The 27432-nt window shown below is 45.5% G+C and overlaps 1 protein-coding gene across 3 annotated transcripts in view; it reads left to right on the top strand.

The window, feature by feature from the left end:
• ASTN2 (astrotactin 2) overlaps positions 1-27432 on the top strand; it is a 904520-nt gene that overhangs the window by 839676 nt on the left and 37412 nt on the right. For all 3 annotated transcript variants that reach the window (XM_028107899.2, XM_028107897.2, XM_028107898.2), the window contains one exon: positions 13128-13269. In XM_028107899.2, coding sequence (XP_027963700.1) covers positions 13128-13269 — 142 coding nt within the window. The remainder of the gene's footprint in view (positions 1-13127; positions 13270-27432) is intronic.

The raw sequence follows: 27432 nt of genomic DNA, 5'->3' as shown, positions 1-27432 counted from the left end.
TAATATAAATTGGGAAGCAGGGAAGTCATTCTAACAGTGAAAAAACAGTCCTGTATGTGTGTGGGAGGGATAGATGAGGGGATTTGGATGAAAATGGCTGTTACCTACTCACTCTCCCTTCTGTACCTCTCAGGTCATTACCCCTGGGAGAGGTGGAACCACTGAAGTTGCCCTGGTCAAATGCTCAAGGGTCACCATCTGTCGTGGAGGCCCTTCTGGCCTCTGGGCATCTCCACAAAGTCGCCTCTCCCTGTGGGATTTCAGTAGGACCCCAGGGCCCTCTTCTAGCCAAGTTATGGAGTGATAGGATCTTTGACTGGCTTGGTTTTTGGTCCAAAGCTAAAAGGGAAGGGAGCAGCATTCACCCTCTGGGCCTAGGGTCCTTCTCTTCAGTCACGGGGACCAGTGAACCAGCCCTTGGGAGAGCCAAGATGGTGCCGTCACAATGGTCAGGCCTTGTCCTCTGTTCCTCATAGTGCAGGGGTGGTTCTCAGTGTCCAGCTGTCTCGCTCTCTATGTCCCTCTCTACCTCTTTCCCTCCTGTTTCTTTTTTTGTCTTCATTATTATCCCTTTCACTTTTGGGATAGTACTATCCCTCCCTCCCTTCTTGTTTCTCTTATTCTTGGTCTCCTTCTGTTTCCTTTTATCTCTGTTTTGATCTCTGTCTTTTTGTCTCTCCTTCAGTCTCTCCATCTGCGTATGACTCTCTCTCTCTCTCTGTGTGTGTGTGTGTTCCTTTCTTTTGCTATCTATTCCTCCTTCAGCCTCTCTGTCTCTGAGTATTTCCTGGCTCTGATTCTTTTTCTGACTCTTTCTCTATTCCTTCCTATTTCCTTCTCTCTCTCTCTGTCTCTTTCATTTGGAAATCTACCTCGCTCAGCCACCTCCCAGGTCCACCTCTTCTCAGTGATTCACCTCAGCCTGGTGGAATGGTGTTGCTTGCACGACTAGAAAAACTGACTCATCTTTGCTGGCCTTCTCTCCGCCTTCCTGGAGTCTCCCTGCCATAAGGGCTGGGCACAGGGATGGGATGAGGAGAGGGATGTGCATTTGTGTGTGTACATGTACGTGTGTGGCTGTGTGTGTTAGAGAGTGTGTGTATTGGGGGAAGTTGGCTGGGGAATGGAATGGCCTTAGAACCTCATTCATTCCTGGTGCCTTATTGGGGTCCCCAGAGGCTACCTTTGGAGAGTATTGGTCAGATTTGGGTTTGAAGCTTGGTGTGTATATCACCCCAGGAGAGACGAAGAAAGACAAACAGGCTCCCTTATCTATGGAAGATATCCCAGCTATCTGCTAACCGCAGTCTTTGACGTTCATGTTTAGAAAAGGGAGGGGAGCTTTGGGCATTCAGCAAATTTTAATCTCAGGGCACATAGTTTATGCAGTTCTGGTTTGGGCAGACTGAGAGGTGCTAAATTCAGGAGGATAATTCACTTTCCCTGGATTGTCGAATTTCTTCTCTCCACTTACCTCAAGTGAAATGTTTTATGAATTGTCATTTTCCATAATAAAAGTAATAACAACAATAAAGCTGCCACTTACTGAGTGTTCACCCATGTGCCAGGCATTGTGCTAAGTGCTTTGCATACATTGTCTAAATTAACTCTCAGTATGATTCTTTTGATTCATCGAGGTAGGCATTTTCACGTGCATTTTTCAGTTGAAGAAAACGAGGATTAGAGAGATTAAGTAACTTGCTTAGAGGAGTCATTTAGCAAAGCCAGGATTTAAAACCCAGGAGCACAGTGTGGCCTTTTCTGCTACTCTTCCCTACCCAACAGGGATTTGATACTGATGTCTTAGTAAATGTAATTGTCTAAGTCAGGAAATGTGTGGAGGGCTCACTAAGGGTGACTGCCTCTTTAGGTACTTCAGGGCGGGGCTGTAAGGCTGTATTAGTCACAGCTGGGCTCAGGTCTGGATGAGGAGACAAGAGCACATGGCCCAGCTAGTAAAACACTGGATCACGAGTCAGGAAATGTGGGATCCAGCTCCAGGGCCTCTTTGGTAGACACACTGCTTTCCTGAGTTTTAGTTTTCCTTTCTGTAAAATGGGAATTTTCACTTCTGTCCCATCTTGCCCACCTCACTGAGCGCTTGTAAAGCCTAAATATGATGGCAAAGGAGGTAGGGGCATGCATTGTAAACTTTAAAGGGCTTTACAAAAGGAGAGGGTTGTAAGAAGAGAGTGGTAATCTTCATCAGAAAGAGAGAAGAGTCAAAGGATTCACAGGCAGCCAGTGTGGATGCTAAGGTGATGCAGTAGAAGGCTTGGCTGGTCAGAAACACCAGGGTTGGGCAGAGATCAAGAAGCAGTACCACTAATGGGGGAAATTTCCTGGGGTGTGGGGATCTGCCACCTAGACAAAGCCCAGGGAGGCTCAGACTGAGAAAGCAAAGTGATAGGCAAATATAGAGGACAATAAAGAGGGTCTCGATGTTGGAATTAGTTAAAGGGCAAATCAGGTAAAGGCTGGGTAAGTGTTTGATGCACTCTTTCTATTATGGCCATTTGCTCTGGCAGAAATGTGAACAGATTTGTACAGTCTTGTAGGAAGACAGGGGTGCCCCTTGACCCCGGATTCAGTGTTCTTTCACACAAGATCCACTGGCCTCTTGGGATTGCTCTTCCCAAAACCATTCAAAAGTTGGTGTGCAGGGAAACCTTAGTCCATCCCTTCCCTAGTGGCCCTTCTTCCAGCTGGGAAGGAAGCCATGCTAGCTCATCTACTTGATCATTCTGCACACCCAGGCACAGGACCCAGATGATGAATAAGACAAGCCAGGTCCCTTTCCATAAGTCCTCTTGGTCACTGGGGGAGGGAGACTCTAAACAGGTGGTTGCAGGACAGTGGGCTAAGGACCACATTGGAAGGAAGTGAGGGCATTGTGGGAACCCATCCTATGGTACCTGACCGTTGCTGGATGGAAGGGTGGCCAAGGAAAGCTTTTGGAAAGATATCAAATATGAGCGAAAACATAAGTTGTCTCCACATGTTTGCAAAGTCGTGGCTGAGTCATTAGTTGCTTACCTCTCTGGCCTCACCCCTCCCTGATTCATTCAGTGGATCTTTAATGAATGGCTCCTGGGTCCTCCCCACCCCCCTCTTTGCTAGACGCTGGGAAACCGTGAACAAGATGGAACAAGATGGCTAAAGCTTCTGAACTCATGGAGCTAACATTTTAGTAATCAAAGGAAGATAAGGAGGTAAATAAATAAGCATGGTCACTATATAGGTGCTTAGAAGAAGATGAAGGGTTCTATGATGAGGAGTAACTGAGAGTAGGTAGCATAGGTCTGCTTTAGATAGGGTGGTGTGAGGGCTCTGAGCAGGTGTAGGACTTCAACTGAGCTGAAGGAAGAGAAGCTGGCTCTCCAGAGCTAAGGGTTCTGGAAGCTCCAGGCCCAGGATGCTAGCCTGAAAGTCCCCTGCACTATAGCACCCTTAGCCCCCATGCGTTTCTCCTTCCTGTGACACCGGAATTCCTCTGTGCCACTGATGGGTGTGTTTCTAGGTTGGTAATGTTTCTTCATCATCCCATTTTTGTGTCCTTGGGGCTGAACACCCACATACCTCAGTTCCTCCCAAAGGAGGGCCTCCTGTCCCTCCTTCTAACTCTGGAAGCATCCATGTGACATTTTCATCCTCTTGCCTGGCACTCTGTGGATTGACCTCAACAACAATCCCTAAATGCACGCCACACTTTGCAGATCATAAGGCACTTTTATATTTTTTTTACGGACTTAATTTAATTCACTCCTCGTGACCCTCTTGCAGAGTAGATACTGACCTCCTCCTTTAAAAGACAAGGAGACTGAGGCCCAGAGAGACAGAACAATCAGGAAGTGCAAGTTATGGTGAAAAAAACCCTACAGGCTCTGGAATTGGGTCAACCTGGGTTCAAGCTTCACTGTAGTAGCTGTAGGGTTGGGCAACTTGCCCCAACTCTCTGAGCTTCTCTTCTGGACAAAATGAGGATAGTAGCCCCAGCTCACCCAACTGTGGGCTGTTTCATCACACCTGTGGTCCGAGGGGCCCTTCAGGCCCACCAGCAGCACACAGGTTTCCTGCCTCTTTACCCAGGGAGGGAGACGTTGAATGAAGCGCTCAGCCCAGACAAAGTTGGAAGTGTTAGAGGAACTGAGACTCTGATGAGAAGCACATTTTGTACATTCGGTTCTTTCCACTTCACCATAGTGTAACATTTAGGAATGCAAGTTTAAAAAGAAAAGGCAGACAAGAAAACCCTCCCTAGATGCATGTTGCGAGGGCAGTAAATACACAGTGTGGTCCTCAGAGAGTGATGGCGAGGGGGCTTTGGCTGTCCTTCCGCCTTGCTCCTCCTGTACAGCCCGGCTGGTCCCCAGACTGGCTCTCCTCACACATGTTAGCAATACCCACTCCAGCCAAATGCATTAGCATCGTTTGTCCTCAGGATGGTGGGGATGACGAGGGCTTGTATGGCCCTGATTAATCCAGCTGTAGAAAAGGGCAGGCTCTATTAGCCAAGTGCATATTAATACTGAGGTTAACATTATTAAATTCTGTATTAATAATAAGTTGCAGGACTCTGATGGGTCACTCATAAAAGCAACCACTGCAGTTCTGCCTCTCTAAGTCATGGACACCACAGGGAAAGGGTGGCTCAGTGCTGCATCCACAGTGGGTAGTCCTTTCCTTGAAACCTACTGGGTGTTTAAGAACTGTTTCAACAGTGGGGTTAACAGGGCTGTCCTAGGCCTCAGTGAGGAAGGCACATCAGTTGCTCTTCCTACGAATTTCTCGAAGGCAGAGACTGGGTCTTTGTAGCAGACACCTCTGGGGCCATGCCACATCCTCCTGGCCCAGGGCTACTGCAGCTGCAGCTGTGGTGGGAAGTACCGTCTGCACCAGGGTTCACCTTGTACTGCCGGTGACTTTTAAAAGCAAGCTTCCACTTTCTGCCCCATGGCATTGTACAAGACCAAGAGCTACCTACACCCATAGGCATGCACAGCTGGGAACAACAACAACAAAAAAAGTGTGGGGAAGTTTTTACTCGTAGGGAGGCTCCCAGCCAGTGGTCCTCAGGAATCAGGGAATACGTCCTCCAGCTCCTAGCTTTCGGCCAAACAATTCTAGGAGACACCTCTTTCACTTCTTAGAAGGTCCCTGTAGAATAGAGTTGCCATTGCCCATCACTCATGGTGGCAAACTTCATGACGCATTTCTATATTGATGTTTCCTTTTCCTTATTTGATTCTTTCCTCTCTCCCATGTGCACTTCTTGGAATCACCTCCCAAATAAACCATCTGTACCCAAACCATTCTCTTAGTCTCTGCTTTCCAGGGAACACAAACTAAGACATTCTTCTTCATGTTGTGTTCCCAGCCATCACCTCAGGTTACAGTACCCAGTAAACACATTCACTCCCTAGACAAATATTTATGGAGAATCTGCTGTGCATAGTCACTGTGGTAAGTGAACAGTCCTTTCCTCATGGAGCTCTTAGCGGGGGATACAGACAATACAGTAATTCATCAGTATGTGAGCAAGATTGATAAGTTTTATGAAGAGAAATAAAGTAGAAAACGGGGATAGAGAATGATTAGATGAGACTGAGTAGCTGGAGAAGGTCTTTCTGAGGACATGACATTTAAGCAGCCATCTGGGCAAGGAGGAGTGATCCTGCAAAAATATGGGGAAGAGCTCTTCAGGCAGGGAAATGATGGGTGCAAAGGCCCTGTGGTTGGAGCATCCATGGCATGTTAGAGGAGGAGGAAGAATGCCAGCATCGCTGGAATGAGTGGGTGGGGAAGACAGTGTAGGCAATGAGGTCAGGAGACAGGGCTAGAAAAAGCAGGAATTGGGAATTCTCGGTGATTTTTGTTGAATAATAGAATCTTTGTATCCTTTGCCCTAAGGATATGGAAAGGCTCAGGTTTTGGAGTCTGAAAGCTATAGATTTGAAGTTCAGACTTGTTATTTAGATGGAGTGTGACCTTAGGCAATCTTCTTGAGACTTGTGAGCATTTTTTTTTTCATTTATAAAATAGCAATCCTAAAATCTACTTCATAGGATTTGTATCTGGTAGGACTCCTAGTTGTAAGTAACAGAAAACAAATGGAAAGTACTTTGGCAGAAAAGGGAAAATACTGACTCATGTATTTGAAATATCCAAGGGTATATCTAGCTTCAGACCCAGCCGATCCAAGGCTACAATGATATCATCACCAGGATTTGGATGCTGTCCCAGGATTTAGTCTGATTGATCAGGCCTGAGTCACTCTTTCATCTCTCATTGGCCTCTGACATGGAATAGCAGGTCGCAAACCACATGTCCATCTCTGAAGGAGGGAGTAGGCCTTACCTGCAGCAAAATCATACAGATTGAAATCGGGGGTGAGCTGGTTCCCTGGTGGAAAACCGGTGCTCTTTGTAGAAGGAGGCATGGGTTTAGAGCAGGTCCAACCAACAGATGTCCCCTTGAGGACTGGCGTGAGGAGGAGCCAGAAGTGCCTTCACGCAATTTTTGGCACATAAGAGTTCTCAGTAGATGTTCGCTAAACCACCATTGCCTTTTTGGGAGTCTTTTTTTTTTTTTTTTTTTTTGGCAGTCCCTTCTCCATGGGAGTCGTATGCACTCCTAAAAGAGGTCACATGGGAGGCAGCCTGGCTCTCCCAAAAGAGAGTTCTCATGTTGGGTGCCGGTGTTGGGGAGATAGGGGTGGATTACACTGAAGTTCAGTTTCATAGCCTGCCACATGTATCTGCACAGCCAGCCTTATGCTGGGTCCTGATGACACAGAGATGACCAGAACACAAATCCTGCTGACACAACATCTCCCAGTCTGTGGGCACAGGTGCAGTAGGAAAAGCATGGGATCCCAGTAGGTAAGTCACTTAGCCTTCCTTCAACCTGTTTCCTCATTTGTAAAGGCACAGTTAACCTAAATCTTTAAATTGTATTGAATATTAATCAAGATGGATTTTTTTTAAAGATTTTATTTATTTATTTGAGAGAGAGAGAGAGAGAGCATGAGAGGGGGGAGGGTCAGAGGGAGAAGCAGACTCCCTGCCGAGCAGGGAGCCCGATGCGGGACTTGATCCCGGGACTCCAGGATCATGACCTGAGCCGAAGGCAGTCGCTTAACCAACTGAGCCACCCAGGCGCCCACCAAGATGGGTTTTTTAATTAATTTTATTTTATTATGTTAATCACCATACATTATATCATTGGTTTTTGATGTAATGTTCCATGATTCATTGTTTGTGTATAACATCCATTGCTCCATGCAATACGTGCCCTCCTTAATACCCATCACTGGGCTAACCCATTCCCCCACCCCCCTCCCCTCTAACACCCTCAGTTTGTTTCTCAGGGTCCATAGTCTCTCAAGGTGGGGTTGTTTTAGAATGTTTAATCAAGACAATGTAGGTAAAAGTGTGATGCCATATGGTAAGAGTGAAATAAACCTTTCCTTTCCTGCTCTCCTTTTCTCTTTTCTTGCCTTCAGTCCATCTTCCCTCCCTTCTTTTTAAAAATTACTTCCTTTTGCAAAAACAAAAAAGGAAAGTTCTCAGGACTTAGTTATTATATAATGTATCTAAAAGCAGCTGAGCTTCAGCACTAAAAATTTTGCCATCAGACAAACTGATGAGACCTCTTGGAGGTGTGGTGGCAGAAATGGGGGGGGCACTCACATTGGTACACCATCCATGTAGCAGACATACTGCATATATTATTTATTTCTTACCTGATTCTCTGATGATGAAGCAGCAGTCGTCTCTGAGAGTTTAATCATCCATCCCTAGATAGTATAGTTCCTAAGTGGTGGAGCCTGGCTTTAAAACCAGGTCTCATCTGCCCCCCAAACCCACTCTCTTTCCTCTACCTCATGCTGCCATTACAATAAACGTGAGAATCAGCCACCAGTTCTTCAAATTTAAAATAACCTGTTTTGGAAGAAACAAATCAACTGCAGCTGAGGCCCTCAAATAATGCATCTTGTCAGTGACAGGGTCTCTGAATGAATTTCTACATTTGCCCACGTAAAGAAAGGTGGGAAACGCAGAGCCCTGCTTCTCCTTGGCACCACAGCAAGGAGCATCCGCAGGTTAGAGAGAGGCCAGGCCCAGAGTGGACTCCACATCCCCTTGGCGTTTCCTGAAAAGAGCATGGAGGCCTGAGCTGGGGACCTTTCTCCCCACCTGGGCTAAATAACTCACTGCTCCCACCCCTTGTATTTTGGAATTCTTTGCTGCTTTTTTCCCCAGCCTGTTTTCAATTTGCTCTTGTGGCCGGCTTTGACTCTGACCTCAACTCAATCAGAAACGAGAGGGTGAGGGGAGAAGGGGGGCTGGATCGTGGAGGCAGAGGATTTGAGGGAGTGATAAAAGGCTAGGGGATTGAGGCAGGCGGTGGGGCCTTGAGAAAAATTACTCTGTGCTTTGTTGGGTTGGTTCTGAAGCTTCAGCAGAATCAAGATTGACCTTTTCTGTGGATTGTAATGAGAGCAAGGCTTGAGTCTGAGTGGATAAAGAAATGTGTGGGGGTCTGGCCCAAGCCCACTCAGGTTACAGCCCCAGAAGAGCCATAATGGGGAACAGGCACATTCCTGTACAGCGACTCCCAACTCCCTATCTGTTTTCAAGGAAAGAAAAACAGAGAAAGAATGTTAGAATCTTGGACAGGCATGGGCGAGGCGGTGGAGGCAGCAGCCTGGGTCTAGGAGGATTCTGCCACACGGCCATAACATGTCAGAGAGGAGGGGACAGAGCTAATGTAGGCAGAGTGTGCTAGTGGAAGGCACCTGGAGCTCAGAAGCAAAAGAGATAGGTTTAATCCTGGACTCTGCCCTGAGAGGCTGTGCAGCCTTGAGTGGGGCTGCAACATTCCTGAATCTCTGTATTCCTATCAGGGAATGTGGCAGGGTTTTTGGACTCAAACATTTTTAGCAATAAAACTTATAAGCCAACATTTTTAAAAACCCGTTTTTTCCCCAACTTACATAAAACATGGACCATCAGTATATAAAACAGATCTAACTGGTGTTGCTCTGGTTTGAAGTTAGCATGAGTGTAAGAGGAGACAGAATTTAGCCCCTACCTACCACCTCTGCCGTTCCTTCTCAACTCTGGAGTTCTGCATATTCTATTTGGCAAACCACTGCTAGAATATATTACATAGTGGAAACCTGTTGAACTACTTCTGTCTCTCCTGGACTTTGTATCTTTCTTAGGGAGTCCAAGTTTAAGAAGATGGCCAGGTGGAACCGTGTGCCTCGCACAGCGCCTGGCACATAGTAAGGAGAGCTCACATTCATGTGCACTATAGCTGATCAGAAACTGAAGAGCAACGTCTGCAGTTTTCAGCAATTTTATCTCCTAGGCTGGCTGATAGGAATCATCACATAGGCTCTAAGAGTGAAGAGATGCAGTTTTTGTTCTAAGTCAACCTCCTACTTTGTGTTTGGCCATGGACATGCCACTTTCCTTCTCAAGGCTTCAGTTGTCACCTGGAAAAGGATAGGATTTTACCCAAAAGTTGGGTTAAAAAAAAAAATCTAAGGGTCCTTATCTCTCTTCTCTGTTATGATGACAATAATAATAAAAGCAATGATAGTTAACATATTTTGAGCCCTAGTGTATGCCAGACATTATGCTAATTGATTTGTAAGCAATATATGCAATTTTTATATGATACAATGCTGTAAGTTAGATACTTTTATTATATCCATTTTACATGTGAGAAAATAGATGTAAAGAGTCAAGGAATCTGTCCAAGGCAAGCTGTAAGTGGGGGTGAACCAGGATTTAATCCTAGACAGCATAAATTCAGAGCTCAGCCTCTTAATCACTGCACTGTAGTATTGTTCGTTCTGTTGTCCCACTGCCAGACTTGGGGTATGGTGTATTGTAGAACCCTGATACATGTGTTGAATTGTACTGATTTGCATTTGTGCATAGAGAAGCCTCCGGGCCTTTCTTAATTACTCCCCCCTCCCCCCCCCCCCACTAAGTGAGCCAGGACAGTGAAGGATTGCCTCATTCACCTGTCTCCACCTAGGTTACATTTAAACCTTCTGGAATAGAGTGCCAAGAAAAGCAATCTTATATTTTACTTTATGGGTCTGTTCTTGTATTTGAGAAACCTTCCTGTTGTCAGATTACAAACTGTAGAAGGTCAGGGACCATTTCTTTTATTGTTTCATTCCCCAAGACCATAGAACTAAGAGTGGCATGTATTCAATTGCAGACTGAACAGAATTGAGAAAGCTCACTTTCTAACACTGTTGTTTTTAAACTTTCTCTAGGAGGCAGCATAGTATAAAAGAAAAGGTATGGCTTTGGAGTTAGGATGATCTGGGTTCAAATCTCAGCTCTGTCCCTCCCTAAATTACTGAGCTTAATCTCAGCTTTTTAAGAGAGATATTAACATTCAACTCATTAGTATTGAGTATTGTGACAAATGAAAAAAAAAGGAAAATTTGGTACTAAATGTCAGTTTTCTTCCCTTTAACTCTTTTCATTTGAAGGTCACTATGTATATTTAGTCCCAAATAGAACTGGGCACTGAGTTTCCTTAGAATGTCCTCCGTATAACTAGTTATTTATGCCATGCTATCCAGTTTCTTCACTTGAACTAAACCTGTAAACCTTAGAACCATGTGCCTATCTTACTGACCTATCAGACATATTATGAGACTTTTATCCAGGGTCCAAATTATTCTGAAATGGATTGAAATAGCTGGAAAACTATGCCCATTTGTAAATGAATGTCAACCATATTTTGGCTTGAAGATGGTTAATACAGGCCACAGGAATACTGAATTCCCTCATGAGGGGCCAACTCTTTCAATGGCTATCTAGAAACAAATTGAAAAGCAGACAGACATGGATCCAAGCTCAAAGAAAACAAATAAGCTGCCAAACTTGAAATCCTAAGAAACCAAGAGAAACAAAGCCCTTACTCCCTCCTGTGAGTAATTCCATGTTTTTCCCCCTTTCCTTATTTTCCACCGTATACATTGTTCTGCTTTGGTACCTATTGGCAGAGAGACATTGTTGGTTTATGATTTTACTAAGGAAGAAGCTGACATAAGAGGCCTATGGAAGAAATAGGGGAGGTCAAAATCTTTGATGAATAAAGCTTTCATTTACCTTTTCATTTTCTAGCAGAACTGCTGGTTCTAGACAACGAATTTCCTCTTAGACTCAGCCTTTCTTTCTAGACTCCAAACTCAGTAAGAGCTATTGACCCCATATTACAGAAAGGAAAACAGAGACTTTGAGAGGTTACGAGACTTGCAGCAAATGGTGGAAATAGAATTCAGTCCCAAGTCTGTCCGACAATAGCAGGTGAACCTGCATGTCGCTGACATCAGCCTGATTCAGACACTTCCTCTGGCACCTCTGTATCAAGTCCATGAACTGTAGTTGTCATTGTAAAAAGTGGAAAACAAAGAACACCACACATCAGGTCTACTAGATCGGACCATAGGGACAAATACTTTATAGAACCATTGTTTACCTCAACTCCCAGGGCTATCCAGACCGTTCAGTCAGACAAGTGTTAACCTCATTCACTTGTGAATGCAACTTTTCTTTGAAAGACCAACAGGAGGTGATCTGTATATTCTGCCCTCCCAGTTCCCTGCCTCCCTGGGTCACAGTCTTCTCAGACACTTGGCCAATATTACTGTACCATGATAGTTCCATTGTATTGGATTGTCCTTCACATCAAGTAGAGAGGATTTAGTTGAATGGACATCTTCCTCTTGTTTGTTACTAAGAATAAGTGAGTAGAGAGTGTGAAGCATTCCATACCAGACAAGAAAAAGAAGGAATGAACTGGAGGGAGGCCTCCTATTGTTCCATACTCTGTGGTAGAAAATAACTCACATGCTTGTTTTGCTCCTAAATTATCCAGTTTTAGAATTGGAAGGGAACTTAGAGGCCATTTAGTCTGGCTCATTTATTTTATCTATTTTTAAGTAATTTTTTATTGATTTTTTTCTTTGTTACAAAAGTAATACATGGTCATTGTAGGTAGATACACATGTAAAATTTCCACCAAACATTAGATTATTCTGTAATAGCATAGCCTGTTTTTTAATTTAATATCTTTTCCTATAATTTCATAATCTTCCACAATATTTTTAATAGCTACAAAATATTCCATTGCATCACTGAACTATAATTAATATTGCTGTTTCTATATCATTGAACGTTTAGTTGTTTCTAAATTCTTCTTGATTTAAATAGTACCATAATGTTTGTCCACATAGCTCAATCTTTGTGTACATCTGTGTTTTTATTTTATTTTTTTAAAGCTCTAATAGTGATTCTACCACTTTGATTCTACAGAGGAGGAAACTAAGGCACAGAGATGGGAATTCGGTTGCCCCAAGCTATCCAGCAAATCCTTAACAGAGTTAAGACCGGATTTGAAAATGTTAATTCTTTTTAGTCAGGCCTATTTCTAGTAAACTTCGGCTGCTTCCTAAAACCCAGTGGCTCAGTCGACTTTTAGAAATCATGGAAATCAAGGCACTTGCCCTCTCTCTTCCACTGTCCCTTCCTGTCCCATGGCCTTCATCACTCATCAGTCATAGAACTCTTTCCCCCTTAGTTGGACCAGGTTGCTGCCCATCTCAACATAACATTTCATGAATCTAGTACCACTGCATTAAGAGTGAACATGCGATAAGAAACCTATCTTATATCCTTGGAAGGAGAATGCAATCCCAAGAAGGAACGGCCTTGCTCAAATAATGAAGAGGAAGTTAATGGCAGGAACAAGACCAGAAAATTTACTCTGGACAGAAAGCATTATCCCCCTGTTACCTTTCCATGCATTGTTAGTACACAGTAATTTACCTCATTTGAGCCTTGTTACAATTTCATAAAGGTAGGTATGAGTATGCCCACTTTCCAGTTGAGAAAATTCCAGCATAAATTTAAACAGAGTCACTAGGGCTAGATACTAATCTGTGTCATGTTCATATGCTGTGCTTGTTTTGTCCACTAATCCTCCTGATAATGATATCCAGACATTTCATGGGTTTGGACAGCAGCAAGAATGTCTGCTCACCAAGGCCCGAGCTGGAGAGCTCATCTTTCTTTGTCTCCCTCCAGGAGAGTTCCTGAGTTTTGCTGATGACTTACTCTCTGGCCTGGGCACATCTTGTGTGGCAGCTGGTCGAAGCCATGGAGAAGTCCCCGAAGTCAGTATCTACTCCGTCATCTTCAAGTGTCTGGAGCCCGACGGTCTCTACAAGTAAGATATGCTGGGTGCATGGGGAGTGTGAAACAGGACAATTTTAAGTCTGGGAGGCAAGGAATGAGTAATCCATCCAGACCAACCAAATGTTTTATAGGCCAGCCTATATGTGCACCTTGAGATGCTGAGGTTTAGAAGTATCCATTGGAGAAGTGTGGCCACAGTAAGCCACAGAATCCTACAGGATTAGTGCTGAAGGGCCCAGGGAGACCAGGGAACACAAAACCATTTCTTCTAGTAATGAAGAATCTGCAGCCAAGAGAGGAAACATGACAGGTTAGCAAGGAGGGCTGGGGCAGGAGTGCCTGCGTGGGGTTCTTTTCTCAATTCCATGATATCTCCTCTGAAAAAGATTACATTAGCATATTTGAAATATATATATATATAAAATATATATATACACACACACAAACACATATATATGTGTATATATATTTGTATTCATATATATTTGTTTGTTTTACTAGATTCAGCTGCTCCCCTTAGAAATAGTGCCACCATCACTCCTTCACAGAGTACATTGGAGTCACTGCATTCACACTTCTAGAGATGCAAAAGGAAGTCATTCTAAGGCTTAGCTGTTAATCTCAGAGGGAAAGGGGGCTCATCTTTCTTTTGTTCCATTCTCGATACAGTGAGTATTGTCACACTGAGATGCATCCATCATAAACTATTACATAGAATTCTAGAGACAAGCTGTCTTCATGTACCCTGATTATGAAACTATAGGCCACTTCCCTTAGCAACCAATTTCACCAATTATTGAAAGCATTTGTGTTTCTTTTATTTACTCAGTGATCCACTTACTTATCCGTTTACCTAATCATGAATCCCTCCCTCCTTCCATCCTTTTCTCTCCCCTTTCCTCTCTTTCTCCATCCATCCATCCATCTGTTCATCCACTCTTATACTCCATCACTCATTCACTTATTCATCACTTCTTTCATTCATTCACATTTTTACTTATTCATAACTCATTTATTTATTCATCAGACATTTTCTGAGGACTTCCTATGACTTGGTACTAAGCTAAGAAATGCAGGTATGAATGTGACAAAGACAAAGGTTTAATTCTCAAATGACTTATAACTTAATGATGGTATGAAAGGCCACAGATTGAGGAATCAGATCTGGCTTTGACATTTTTAGTTATGTCACCTTAGATAAGTTGCTTTACCTCTGTAAGCCTCAGTAAGAAAGTAATAATAAAACCTAGGCTGTAGAGTTGCATGAGAATTAAGTAAGAAACACCCTAGCACAGTAACTAAGTATGTGCTCAGTAAGTATTATCCCTCCACCATCCAAATCTCCTTCATCTCCAAACCACATCCCATCCCTACTTCCTCTGGAAGATACCACTTTTCTAAATACCTTGCCACTCTTTTGACTACCCAACACATTCAGGCTCTTTGGTAACACCCAACAGATTCATGCACCAGACTCAGACTCAGGAATATCACTGTAAGCTGGAAACTGGGTCTCTGACCCTCGCTCTGCCACTGATTATCTCATAGATGTGGGGGCCCAAGTTTTAGTTTGTCAGAATGGCAAAATCTATTGGGGACAGTGAGAGCTCTGGGAATGGACTCTCCAAAATACCATAGGCTATCAGATCTCTTCTGGTGGGACGTGTTGGCAAACTTCCTAGAGGAAGTAGCATTTGCCTCAGGCCTTAAGTGGTGACTTGAGATCCAGATTTTGAGAGCATGACTCCATAGCTTCTTAATCAGTAAGTGCTGACACTAACCTGTTGGGCTCTAGGATCACCCATCTATATAATACAAGTATGTGACTAGATTAAGAGCTATAAGGTCTTTTCCAACTCTCAAAACTACGATTATATGAAGAAAGTAGCATTTTTGAAAGATTTCAAGATGGCTGACTTCTGGTTCCTCTGTCCCCCATTATGGGTTATAGACTCGATACAGACAGACAGATCAGGGTTCCAGTCTCTACCCTGCACTTACCAGCTGTGTGACACCAAGTGAGTTTCTCAACCTTCTGAGCTTCCATCTCCTCCTCTGTGAAAATGGGGATAATGACAGTGTCTGACTCACTGGGACCTGAGGAAGATTTGATGAGATAGTGCACAAAAGCTCTCCACTTGGTGATGAGCTCCCAGTAAGAGTGTAAGAAGTGTTAGCTGTTACCACTGTTGTTCTTATTGTCCTTGTTGTGCTAAAAATTAATTTTTAATTCTTTGTTAATTCCCCTCCTTTTGCCAACTTACTAGGATAGCATCTAGTAGAGAGGGACAGAACCCCGGCAGGTGGTTCCTATCCACTGAGACACAAGCAGTAATCCTGTCTCTGGGCGACGTTGTGGAGTCTTGGCATTAGCCAGTCTGAAACCCTACAGGCCCATTATGTAGAGAGCAATGAAACGTCTCGTGGAGCCCCAGAAGCAGTCGGCACTGAGAGCTGACAAATCACTTGACACCCTTCAGAGGTGATGGTCGTTTTCCCTCACCTCTTCTTTTCCTCTCTTCTTGATATCCCCTACCCCCTTCCCACCTCTTGACATAGGACCATCCTTCCTCCTTCTGTCCTGGAAATGTGTTTGTCATGAGCTTGTCATCCCTAACTCTGAACAACGTCTTTATTTTATTTTTGAAATTGATTTTATTAATGGCTGTGGAATCTGGGCTGTTCCGACAAGGAGCCCAGGGTGTGGTTTGGACCCCATCTCTCATCCTGCTGGTGGCTTTCCTTCCGTGAAGTCTGACCGGCTCAGTCTTGAGTTTTAAAATAGTTACACTGTCAGTTCTTGGGGTTTCAGATTTTCTGCTTGCTCGTCCCTTACCAAAATTAGTTTTCTAACTTGGGTCGAAAAGGCCGTGTGTGGCAATAGGAGGACAGGCTGAGCTGAGTGCAAATCCTGATTCTTCCCTGTCCTCAGAACCTGCCCTGGGGAAAGCCGGTTCTCACCACTCTATACCACAGTGTCTTCCTCTGGAAACAGGGGGCTGGTAATTGTTTTGATCTTGTGGGGTTAAAGGGAAGAGCATTAAGTGAGAAAGTCCACAGACAAGGTTTACCAGAATGCCTTGCACATAGTTACTGTTTTGTTCTCCTTCACTCCATCACTGGTTATCTATATCTTTCACAAGTATAATCCTGGAAGAGCCGTTCCCTATGGGGCAGGTTGGGGTGCTGCTAGACCTGGAAAAAAGGACCATCCAGGATCCTTTGGGAATGAAATAGGGTGAAAAGAGAACATGGGTCCAGACCCCTGAGTTTTAATTAAGCACAGGGCACCATATCCCCCATGGACCAACTGCCAGAGCTGTAATAGGAGTCAGGTGGCAGAGGCGTGGAGGCTCAGCCTCTCAGGCAGGTAGTCGGAGTTCACATCTCACTACTGCCACTTCTGTCTCTGGGAACCTGGGCTAAACATTCATGCCGTCTCCTTGTTCTGCAGTTTCAACACTTTCAAAGTGAAGGTGTGTTAGGTCCACCCCAGCTTGAGAGTTCAGAAAATGTGTACTTTTGCCACAAGATTTCTTCTCATTCTCTCTCTCCTTCTCCTCCTGGGCTTCTGCCCTTCCTGCTTCTCTACCTTTCTCCCTTTGCTTTTACCCCACTGTGCCTCCCTGCATCTCTGTTCATCTCTCATGTCTTTCATTCCCTCTCTGCGTACGTATATTCTGTATAACTCACGGTCTTTGTCTGCCACTCTCCCAGTCATTCCTTCTTTGCCTTTCTTTTGTTATTTTCTTAACTTCTGTTTGTCTGTATATAACTCAGTTTCTCTGTCCTATTTCTTACTTGAGTTTGGATTCCTCTCTGTTTGTCTCTCTCTTTCTCTCTCTGAATGCCCACTCCCTCTCTCCCCTCCACCTGGGAGGACAAATTGCTTTTGCAGCCCCTCCATCCGTGTAATTTTACACAGCACATAGGGTTGAGACCAGTTGGAGGAGTGAAAGTCAAGGCTGATTTTCTGTCCTAAGCTCACCCTGATGTAGCAAAACAGAAACATCAGCATTTGGGCCCTGTTTAAATAGAATTTCCTTGTTTGTTCCACTTGTTTTGCTTTCGAATGAAAACAAACAAAGAGCAGCAGAGGAGAGGGTCCCCAGAAGGTCTGACAGTGTGACCAGCTCCTGCACCCTTGGGTTGTTGGAATTGGTGAGTGAGTGACCCCCGAACAGGAATCTCCACTCAGGGTGGACGGGTCGGGCAGGGCTAGGCATCCATGGTCCCTGCCCTTGGCTGGCTAAAGGCCTAGACACTGTTCTTGTTGCCATTCCTCAATTTCCTATTACCCAAGGTAATGAGCCTCTGTCTTGTCTTGGCTGCCTTGCCTTTCTCTAATCATGGAAGACTGCCAAAGGGTCCTGAGCAAACATGCAGCAGCAGCCAGGCCCAATTCCTCGGCGGGGGGGGGGGGTGTCATTCCCACACATTCGAAGGCTTGCCCTGGGCCCGTCCTTCACCTCCATGGCCTCCACTCTGTGAAAAGAATGCCAAGGGAGCCTAGGTACTGCAACCATGTGCCAACGTCCGCTGTGGGACCAGAGGCTCGGGGGAGGGGTTCCTTCTCAGAGATGGGCAGAGTGGGAGGAGAGGAGTAAGAGGAAACCAGGGCCCTGGAGAAGAGCAAGCACTGTAAAAAAAAAAAAAAAAAAAAAGAAGAAGAGCCTGAGGTCAGGAGTTAGATAGCAATTCCCACACTTAATCCCAGTGAGACCTGGGGCCGATTCTTTCCCCTCCCCTGGCCTTGATGTTGTCATCTGTGAAATGGAAACATTAAACTCTGTGCTCTGAGACGTGCGCACTGAGGTGGGGATGCAGACTACACCAGAGTCCTGATTCTCAATGCTTCCAGCACTTCCTGGGTCATAGCAGTAGTGGGGGTAGTAAGAGTCAACTGAGCCTTCACCATGTGCCAGGAACCACACTAGGGGTGTTCCACGTTCCATCTCATTTAAGCCCTGCCATAACCCTATGGGTCTGATATCATCCTCATCGTCATCACCTCCTGTTTCATCGATGAGAAAACTGGGGCTTAAAGGGGTAAACGTTTTGCCCCAAATCACATGACAAGAAGAAATAGAGCAGAGATTCATACCCAGGCTGACTCTAACACCCACCCGCCAGTCCCCTCGCCCCGTGTGCTCTCCCTGTCCTTGTCCACCCCACGTGTGGAGTTGTCAGCATGAGGCAGGAGGGGCTTTGAGCTGCAAGCAACCATTTGCAATGGAAGGACCACTGAGGGCCAGGCTGACCCAGACTGCAGCCTGCAGATCCCCAGGGAGAGTACTTCACGCTCATCCTTCTCATCTGGGAAATGGAGCTGATTGATCTATAAAACAAGATGCTTAGTTATACCTCCTCACATCATCACAAAGATTAAAGTGAGTAGATGAGGAAGTGCTTTGAATTTTTCATAAGGTCATGTGCTCATGAAGGGTTTTCTCGATCACCCATTTGTCAAAGATTAGCAATGGGGAGGGCGGTAGATATTTTGAATCCACATGCCCCTCTCCACTCACCACCTCATGTACGGATTTTTTTTGTTAAGTTTTTTTTTTTTATTAACATATAATGTATTACTTGTTTCGGGGTACAGGTCTGTGATTCATCAGTCTTATACAATTCACAGCGCTCACCATAGCACATACCCTCCCCAATGTCCATCATCCAGCCACCCCATCCCTCCCAGCCCCCTCCACGTACATATTTTTAAATTAGGCCTTTGAACTCAGACAGAGGGATGTTTTTACCTCGGCTCTTGCACCTATCCACCGTGTGGCCTTGGGCAAATTTCTTAACCTCTCCGAGTTTTGGGTTTTCATCTGTGAAATGGAATCAAAAGAGGATCTTTTCCATAGGGGGTTGTGAGGATTCAATGAACTGAAACATGTAAAGAGCACGAGATGGTGTGTAGCTCATTATCGGTACTTAATAAACGGCAGGATGCAAAGCACCACTGTCATTACCATCCGTGACAGCAATCTTCACCTAAGCAGTCGGGCCTGGGGTTGCCACGTTGACACTGTTGTGTCCACAGCATTCCAGTGGGAGAGCACATTTAACCTTTACCTCTCACACTGGCCTTTTACTAATCGGCCCCAGACACTTGCTAGAATGTAGCAGTTTCTTCCTTCCTCAAGGTCTTTGCTTCTACCTCCTCCCTTTCCCCCGGGTGGACCTCTCCTGGCTTTTCCCATGATGGTTCCCATGATGGTTCCCTTTCTCCTTCATGTTTGTAATTACATGTCATGCCGTCTCCTTACAAAGACCTTCCTTGACCACGTTATCTGCAGTAGATCCTGCCTGCCACCCATATAGACACACAAAGCCAGGTACTTACTGAAGCTAGAATGATTTAATATCTGTTTGCTTGTTTGTTGTCTGTCTTTTCTCACCGTACTGTCAGCTGCATAGAGTAGGATCTGGGTCTGCCTTTTTATCCTGTATCCCTGGTGCCTAGAACAGTGACTGATGCTGGTAAAAAAATCTAATAAATAGTTGTTGAATGATTTGAATACATTTCCAAGTCAGTGCCGAAATCTGGAGACACTGACTTTTCCCCTTCACTCATTCACAGCCTCTAACTGTGGTTTCTTACCAGATGTTCAGGGGACATCGACCTAGTACTTCTACCTAGGTCATCCTAGTACCCTATCTCTGTGTCTCTGTATCTACCTTGAGATTTGTCTGTCTGCCTACCTACCTACATACCTACCATAAAACTTAGCTAATTTAATCCTCCAAACAACTCCCTAAGGCAATTACTATTATTCTTAGCCAAGAGATTAGGCTACTAAGGCACAGAGAGTTCAGATAACTTGACCAAAGCCTCAAAGCCAGTAAGAGGAGAAGCCAAGCTTTGAATTCAGCTCATTTATTTCCAGAGCCTGAACTCAAAATTTCAACACTAGATCATGAGAAGTACTAGCTGGGGGCCAGGGGGTAGAATCTGTTCTGAGGGATCTTTTGTACAAAGACCCATGGATGCCCAGATGAGTTGGAAACAATATGGAAAACAGATTTTCAGTCCTGACACCAAAAGCTGCGTGACTACTACCACCAAAGGCAAACTTCCTCCTGCCTCTGCAGTCCTGGCCCGGCCACACCCACAGGTGAGCTCCGAGCCTGTACAAGGACCTCTGCTGCTCTTAGCCATGAGCTCCCCATGCCATTTTTGAGCCCCCAAGATCCCCAGCTCTCATCTGCTGAGTCGTTTCCCAGTGTCTCCAGACTGCCATGTGTTTCTGCAAACAAGTCCAGGCTCCCAGCCCAAGGATGCTGTTCCAAGAGCCCAGAGAGATTGGAGCCTTTGGATGGAGGGAGCATTGCTGGGCCCCCATCGCCACCAGGACCCCACCCCTGCTTGGGCACAGCCCGGGTAGCACATTGCAGAAGCAGTCAGGGCCACCACCATGGATGCTATAATTATATATTAGATGAAATCCCAAAGTTTCCCTTTATTTACATTCCTACCCTACCCTCTTCATTTCCTCTCTTCATGCCAAGAATCAGCACAGACTTTACTGGAAACAGCATGAAAGTCATCAGGAGCCCTCTAAGGCTGGCTTCCAAAAGTGCTTGCCCAGATGATGGGAGGCAAGAGACCTGAGGGTCATCTTGCTTCCAAAAGTGCTTGCCCAGATGATGGGAGGCAAGAGACCTGAGGGTCTCTAAGCTGCTGTGAGGCCAGGGGCAAGGATCTGTCCCCTTTGGAGGCCTCTGGGTCTCCATTCGTAGAAGAGGGATTGAATGAGGCTAACCCAAAGGACCATTTCATGAATTTGCAGGCTGTGCATCTCAAGAGATAATGGAGGCAAGGAGATGGATTCAAGCCCCTGGTGACTGGAGAGTTTGAGTCTGAACGGAAGAGTTCATTCAGCTTTAAGGCCCCCTACTTCTGTCTCTCAGTTTCAGTAACCCTGTCTGATTAGTGGGCCTCCTGAGCCAAGTCCCTGGTGTGACCGGGCCCAATTTCTGAGGGGACTTTCAGCATTTCGGGGACAGAGGATAGGCACAGAAGAAGCCTGCCATGTTGACCAGGGCCCTGGCCACAGCCTCTGGGCCAGTGCGAGCTGAGGCCGAGGCCCGAGGTTGATCCAGGACACACCAGGGCGAGAGCCAGGACAGGCCTCACAATTCTTGTCCTGCTCTTTACTGGCTGCTTCTTCCCAGTGTGATACTTTCTCAGTTCTCTTTTCTTCTCTTCAGTCCCTCCCTCCCTCCTACCACTTCCCTTCTCCCTCTCCCTCTCCTTCTCCACTTTTCCTCACTTCTTCCCCTCCTTCCCCCTCCTTCCTTCCATCTCCCCCCGTTAACCTCCCCCTGCATCCCCTTCTGTTTTTCCAACATCTCTTCTTTCCTTTCCCCTTTGTCCCTTTCTTTATTGTTTGGCTCTTTTTCCCCTCTCACTGTCTTCTCTCTCAGTATTGCTCACGGATGCTGCTTCTCTCTTGGTGTCACCCTGACTTCCCATCCGTCGTCTTTTTTTCTTTTTTTTTGGTCTGTGTGCCCTCTTCTACTTGCCACCTCTGCATGTGCACGTCTTGTCACTTTCTCCCTCACTTACCACTTCTTGGTCTCTGTCTCAGTCCCAAGATCTCTGTTCTTTCATCCTTCCGTGCATTCCCCACCCACCCCACCCCCTTCCCACCCCAGGCTAAATACAAGGGTCTGAGCCCATAATATGGTCTAGAGCCAACAGCCAAGATATGGCCAAGGATCCCAGAGCCAAGCAGTGGCCAGGGACTTCTGATGCCCCCAAGCCTGAGTGGAATGTGAATGCTCCGTGACTGTGGTGCCCTGTCCTGTTGGTTGGGAGGTGGGGGGGAGGGTAGTGACAGAGGCAGCCTAGTGACTCAAGACTCAATTCCCTCTAGCATCAGGTCATGCTGACCTCTCCAAAGTGCACAGTTGGGGCCCCAGAGAGGGGAAGAGCTGTCCTCAAGCCAGGAGCATGTACAGCCATGCATCTCAAGCCAAGAGAGACTCGGTAGAGGAAAAATAAAGCTGTTTTTCAGCTAACAGACAGTGAGGCTCCTAAAACCTGCTGGGGACTCTCAGGCAGCCTGTTTCTTTCCTCAAACTGCGTCAAGATTTCATTCAGGAATGGGACGCTGGCCAGAGTTCTAGAGGGACAGGGCACAGACTGCTTGTATGAACTCATAGAGGGTGGATGGGTGGGAGCTGAGGCCATGCTGGAAAGCTAGGCCTTGAATGCCGGGCAGAGAAGCTGGACTTTATACAGGCAGTGGGGAGTGAAGAAAAGCTTGAGGAGGAGCAGGTTATATTTAAACCTGTGTTTTGTGTTGACTACTCTGACCCCCTACCATGGTGTGTAGAATAGGCTGGGTTGACTTGAGAGTCTGGGGGAAGGTGGCATTTGATGTAGGGAAAGGGAAAGAGGGGCACTTCGGTGGCTCAGTCGGTTAAGCATCTGCCTTCGGCTCGCGTCATGATCCCCGGGTCCTGGAATTGATCCCCGTGTCAGGCTCCTGGCTCGGCCTGGAGTCTGCTTGTCTCTCTCTCTCTGCCCTGCTCATGCTCTCTCTCTCACTCTCAAATAAATAAATAAAATCTTAAAAAAAAAAAAAGGGAAAGAGTGGGGTCCTCACACATTTGGGGAACCAATGAGTGGTACCCTGAGTAGGGCATGTGTTGGGCCAAAGTGGAGCAGTATGGGTTCAGCTCAGTTCTGGAAACATCTAAGAACAACTTTCCCTATTCTTAGTAACTGACTGCAGTGCAGAGTGCTCAGGAAGAGGACATATTTGTTGGACATCTACAAAGTATCTCACACTAAGCTGGGTACTTGGCATGCAGAAGTCACCAGGCCAAACAAGGCCTCTGTCCTCATCGAGCTCACAGTTATGGTGGGGAAGCAGAAGAGACGACACAGTTCCATGATGCTTCACTTCGTATTCTGATGGGAAAGTCCAGGGGCTGTGAGAGCACTGAGGAAGGACCACTAATCCAAAATGCAGGCCTGCTCTACAGATCTCCTGCAAAGTCTTCCTGAGGAAGTAAAGAGGAGGGGTTGCACAGTGCACCACGTCTGCTCCCACCCCCACCCAAAAAAATATCCATGTCTACCCAAAACCTCAGAATATGCCCTTGTTTAGAAATAAAGTCTTTGTAAATGTAACAAGTTAAGGACCAAGATGAGCTCATACTGGATTAGGTTGGTTCCTAAATCCAGTGTAGTTACTGGTGTTTACCATGTGAAGACAGAGGCAGAGATTAGAGTTTTGCTAGGTCCCTGTCAGAAGACATTCCAGTGCTGGCCCTCACTGGGATGGTAAACTCAGAGGGTCAGTGAGAGCCCTCATACTCAGGGCACCAGGAGGCTAAGGGAGATGGGGTAGACTCTCAGCTAGGCTTTGTAAGGAGGCACTTTTAAGTGACATCAATGGGTCAACATGGCCAGATGGTTATTTATGATAGGGAGTGGAGACTGTGGTAAACTAGAAATGGAGCAGAGAACACTTAGCTCTAGATGATTATTACTATGTGAGAGTATAGACCCAGTGTTGAAAAATATTCTAAGCCATAAATCTAGGAGTTTAAGTGAAATCTCTTATTCAGTACTTGCTGGCAACCAATTTAAAATTGGTCACACAGACCAATTTTGTAAGTCACAATTCACCTGCAGCTTGTTAATTCAGAATGTCTAATCTAGGTCGACTCTCTCAGTGTATAGCTGTGGAAGCTGAGGCCCTGAGAGACTCATAGACTTCACAGTCAAAGCAGAGCCAGGAGTAACATATAGTGGTCCTGACAGCTCATCCAGGGTTCTTTTCAAGAAGCCTTGACCTCCACCTTCTACCTTAGGGTCACCTTGTTAGAGGGGAAGCAGAGGCAGCTCAGTATGGTAAGAGGTTCCTGGGATGGGATTGCAACCTGCCACTGTAGGTTCTGTGTTCAGCTTTGCTGCCCATCCGCCCATCCACGAGGGACCTTAGACAAAGAGCTTCCTTTTCTTGAACTTCAGTTTTTTCCTTGTTATGATGAAGGGATTGGATGGAGAAAGCCCGCCTTTCCCTAATTTCAAGAACTCTAGGAACTGAAGATAGGAGTGGACCCAGGCTAAAAGCCAGGTCTCCTAAATTTTCCCTGCTCCCATTATCAGGTTTGGGGGCATCAGAAGCCCCTGGCCCCGCATGCAGTGGGTCCATCACTGCATGCGAAAGGGCTGCCTGCCCCCCTGAATCCCACCTCCACCTGTAAAGGAGGCTGTTGCTGTGGGCAGTCTTGAGGGTCATCACTGGAAATGTGTTAGCAGACTGCAGGGGATCACCGTGAATGATGTGTGGAAACTCAGAGGCAAGACACAATCCAGATTTCTGGCATTTTTCTTTCTGCTCTCTTCTTCTTTCCCCTAAGGACAGTCTCTCCCATTTACCAACAACCTGTTGTGCTTTCACGTTTGAAATGCAGCCTAATAGAGCTCAAGGCTTTGGAAATCATTGACCCGAACCTTCTCACTTTATGGGAGAAACTGAAGCTCAGGGAGGTCACAGCCCTGTCCTCCATCTCTTAGAGAATCAGTGTTAGAGGTAGGCTAGACAAGGGCTCTTAAGTCCCATACAGACCACCTGCTGCTTTCTTGTCCTGGATCCAAGCATACTTGTGCCCCTTATCATATTGGGTGTATGAGTGGCAGAGAGCCTGGGGTTTGGAGTCAAATTGCCCTAGGGTCAGTTCAAATGTCAGGTAGTTTCTGGCTATATAAGATACTTATTTTCCCTGGGTCTCAGTGTCTGCACCTGTAAGGTGAGGGTACTGCTATTTACTACGTTAGTTTTGCTGTGAGGCAAGTGTGAAGTGGTTAACACATGCCCAGCTCCCAGGCGTAGGTGTTCAGTACATAGTAGGTGGTCAATATCAAGTACATACCAGTGCACACAAAGCGTTTCTTTAGTAGATCTTCCTCAAAGATGACCATAAAGGGGACTTATGATCAGCTAATTGTCCTGCCCACTGTGAAGTTGCTCACATTTCTCTGTTCTCTCTGAGCATCTTTCAGGAGTCCTTTGGACATAAGATGTGACAAATTTGGGATTATTTTCACCAAATATCTGACATAACAAGAGGTGCCTTCCCTCTTTCTTTTTTTCTTCTACTGTTCCTTGAACCCATCTCAAATACAGTTCTCATGATGAGAGGGAGCTAAGACTGTCAGTGATCCAAGAGTAGACATGTTTTAGAACCCATGCTTTAGGAGTCTGTGAGCCCCTAACATAAGGCCTGGCATTTAGTAGGTTATCAATTCAGCAAACACCAAAGGGCAGAAATAGGTATTTCAGGTTGAATGGATGGAGTCAGTACTTCATGTAAGCATCTATGATTTAGTCAAAGACCAGAGCAGTGACATGGCCCTAGTCTTCCAGTCATTGTCGTGATGGACCACTTACCAAGTTCTGACTCCCTGCCACACTAACTCTTTGATCCTTCACAATATGGTACTCTCTGAGGTAGGTACTGTAGTATCCTTGTTTTATATATAAGAAAACTAAAACAGAAAGGCTTGTTCAAGGCCACCTAACTGGTAAATGGCAGAACCATGAGTCTAACACAAGATGCCTGGCTCCAGAGTCCATACTTGTATGTTCCTATGCATTCCTCTTATAGGCAGTGGTGTGGCTGAAATTTGAAATCTTATAGCTCAGATTGAGAGAGCTTTGTCCAGTGTTGGGAACAGACTTGTAAGCAGCTAATTATTCCGAGGTGGAGGGTGATTTGCCCATAATAAAAGCATGGTGGAAATTCTGAGGAGGTTGTGATCTCTCACAGCCAGTGTACCTTGGGGGAAGTGCATTTGAGCTGGGTCTGGAAGAGTGGATAGCATTGACCATTTAGAATTCGGAGAGTCAATGCATCCTAGGCACAGGGAACAGCTGAAATAAAGACAAGGAGGTGGGAAATTAAAGGGACACATAAAGGAACAGCAGAAGGTTCAGGATAGTTGAGATATATACTGTATGAGGTTGGAGAGGCAGAACTTGCAAGGCCTGGTAATGCAGACTAAGGAACTGATGATTCATTCTGAGCAGCAGTGAGAAGGCCACATTTGGACCCTAGAACAATGTCTGTGGAGTGTGGGTTAGATTGGGGACACTTAGGAGCTGTTGTAATCATCCTGGTGTAAGAGATAAGGAATCTGGAGTTAGAAGAGTGGCAGGAAGGGATGAGAGGAGGAAGTGGATGGAGAGTCCTAGGATGTGGGCTTGTTGTGCTCACAGGTTTTTTTTGGAAGTCCATAAGCCAGCCTCATTGAGAGGATACAGCACAGAATTCAAAATTTTAAAATCTGCATTTAAATTTCATAGTTGGGTAACCTTTGAAAAAGTATGTCTAACTTTTGAGACCAAGCCTTTTTCTGCATCCCGAAATTGGGAATAAAAAATTCGACCTCAAAATGTGTATGTCAAGTGAAAAAAAATATTCTATATGTCAATTCCTGGCACCTGATAGACCTTTTATTTATATTAATTTCCTCCCATCCTTTTCATTTGTTTCAGTCTTATTGCAGTAAGCATTCACATTCATTCTCCCTCTCCACAACACCCCGCCCCCCAACAACTGCCCAACTTCCCTCTCTGGGTCCCTCTTTCCCCAGGATGCCAGAAATGAAATAACATTCTTTGCATGTTTGTTCTACAGCTCCTGGCAGCCTTCCCGCAGACCCCTGGCTGGGTCAGGACTCATTTGCATTAGCATGTGTGAGGCCAGCATGAAGGGGAGGGAGAGGCCCTGTTTTCAAGGAGTTTCATCAGGCACCCCTGCCAGAAAAAGGAGAAGTTACTATTTCTTTCTGGGAAACATTCACAGATTGAAACAAGCAAGGAAGGCCAGGGGGCTGTCTGACTTGTGGGGAGGTTGGAGGTTGGGTAAGCTGCCTGCCTGACTCCCACAACTGTATCCAGCCCTCTCATCCTTATCACAGGCCTGCCCCCAGAACTCTGTCCTTCAAGTGTGTAGTAACTTAAGACCTAAATAGATATTTCTTAACCCTATCTATGGCCTGAAACAGGGAGAGGAGAGAGAGCACACAGGCAAGGAAGACACTCAGAACCTACAGAATAAATAAGCAGGCAATTTTGCTGCCTTCTAGATAGATATTAAATCAACAAAAGCATCTTTAAAAGAAAAGAGGTAATCCCTAGAGTTTTTTTATTTGTTTTTTGCT

Source organism: Eumetopias jubatus, unplaced genomic scaffold, assembly GCF_037043125.1.
Source record: "Eumetopias jubatus isolate StellerSeaLion01/CBP00866 unplaced genomic scaffold, mEumJub1_p1.0 scaffold_15, whole genome shotgun sequence".
Taxonomy (NCBI): Eukaryota; Metazoa; Chordata; class Mammalia; order Carnivora; family Otariidae; genus Eumetopias; species Eumetopias jubatus.
This window is presented reverse-complemented; position numbering and strand designations above follow the sequence as displayed.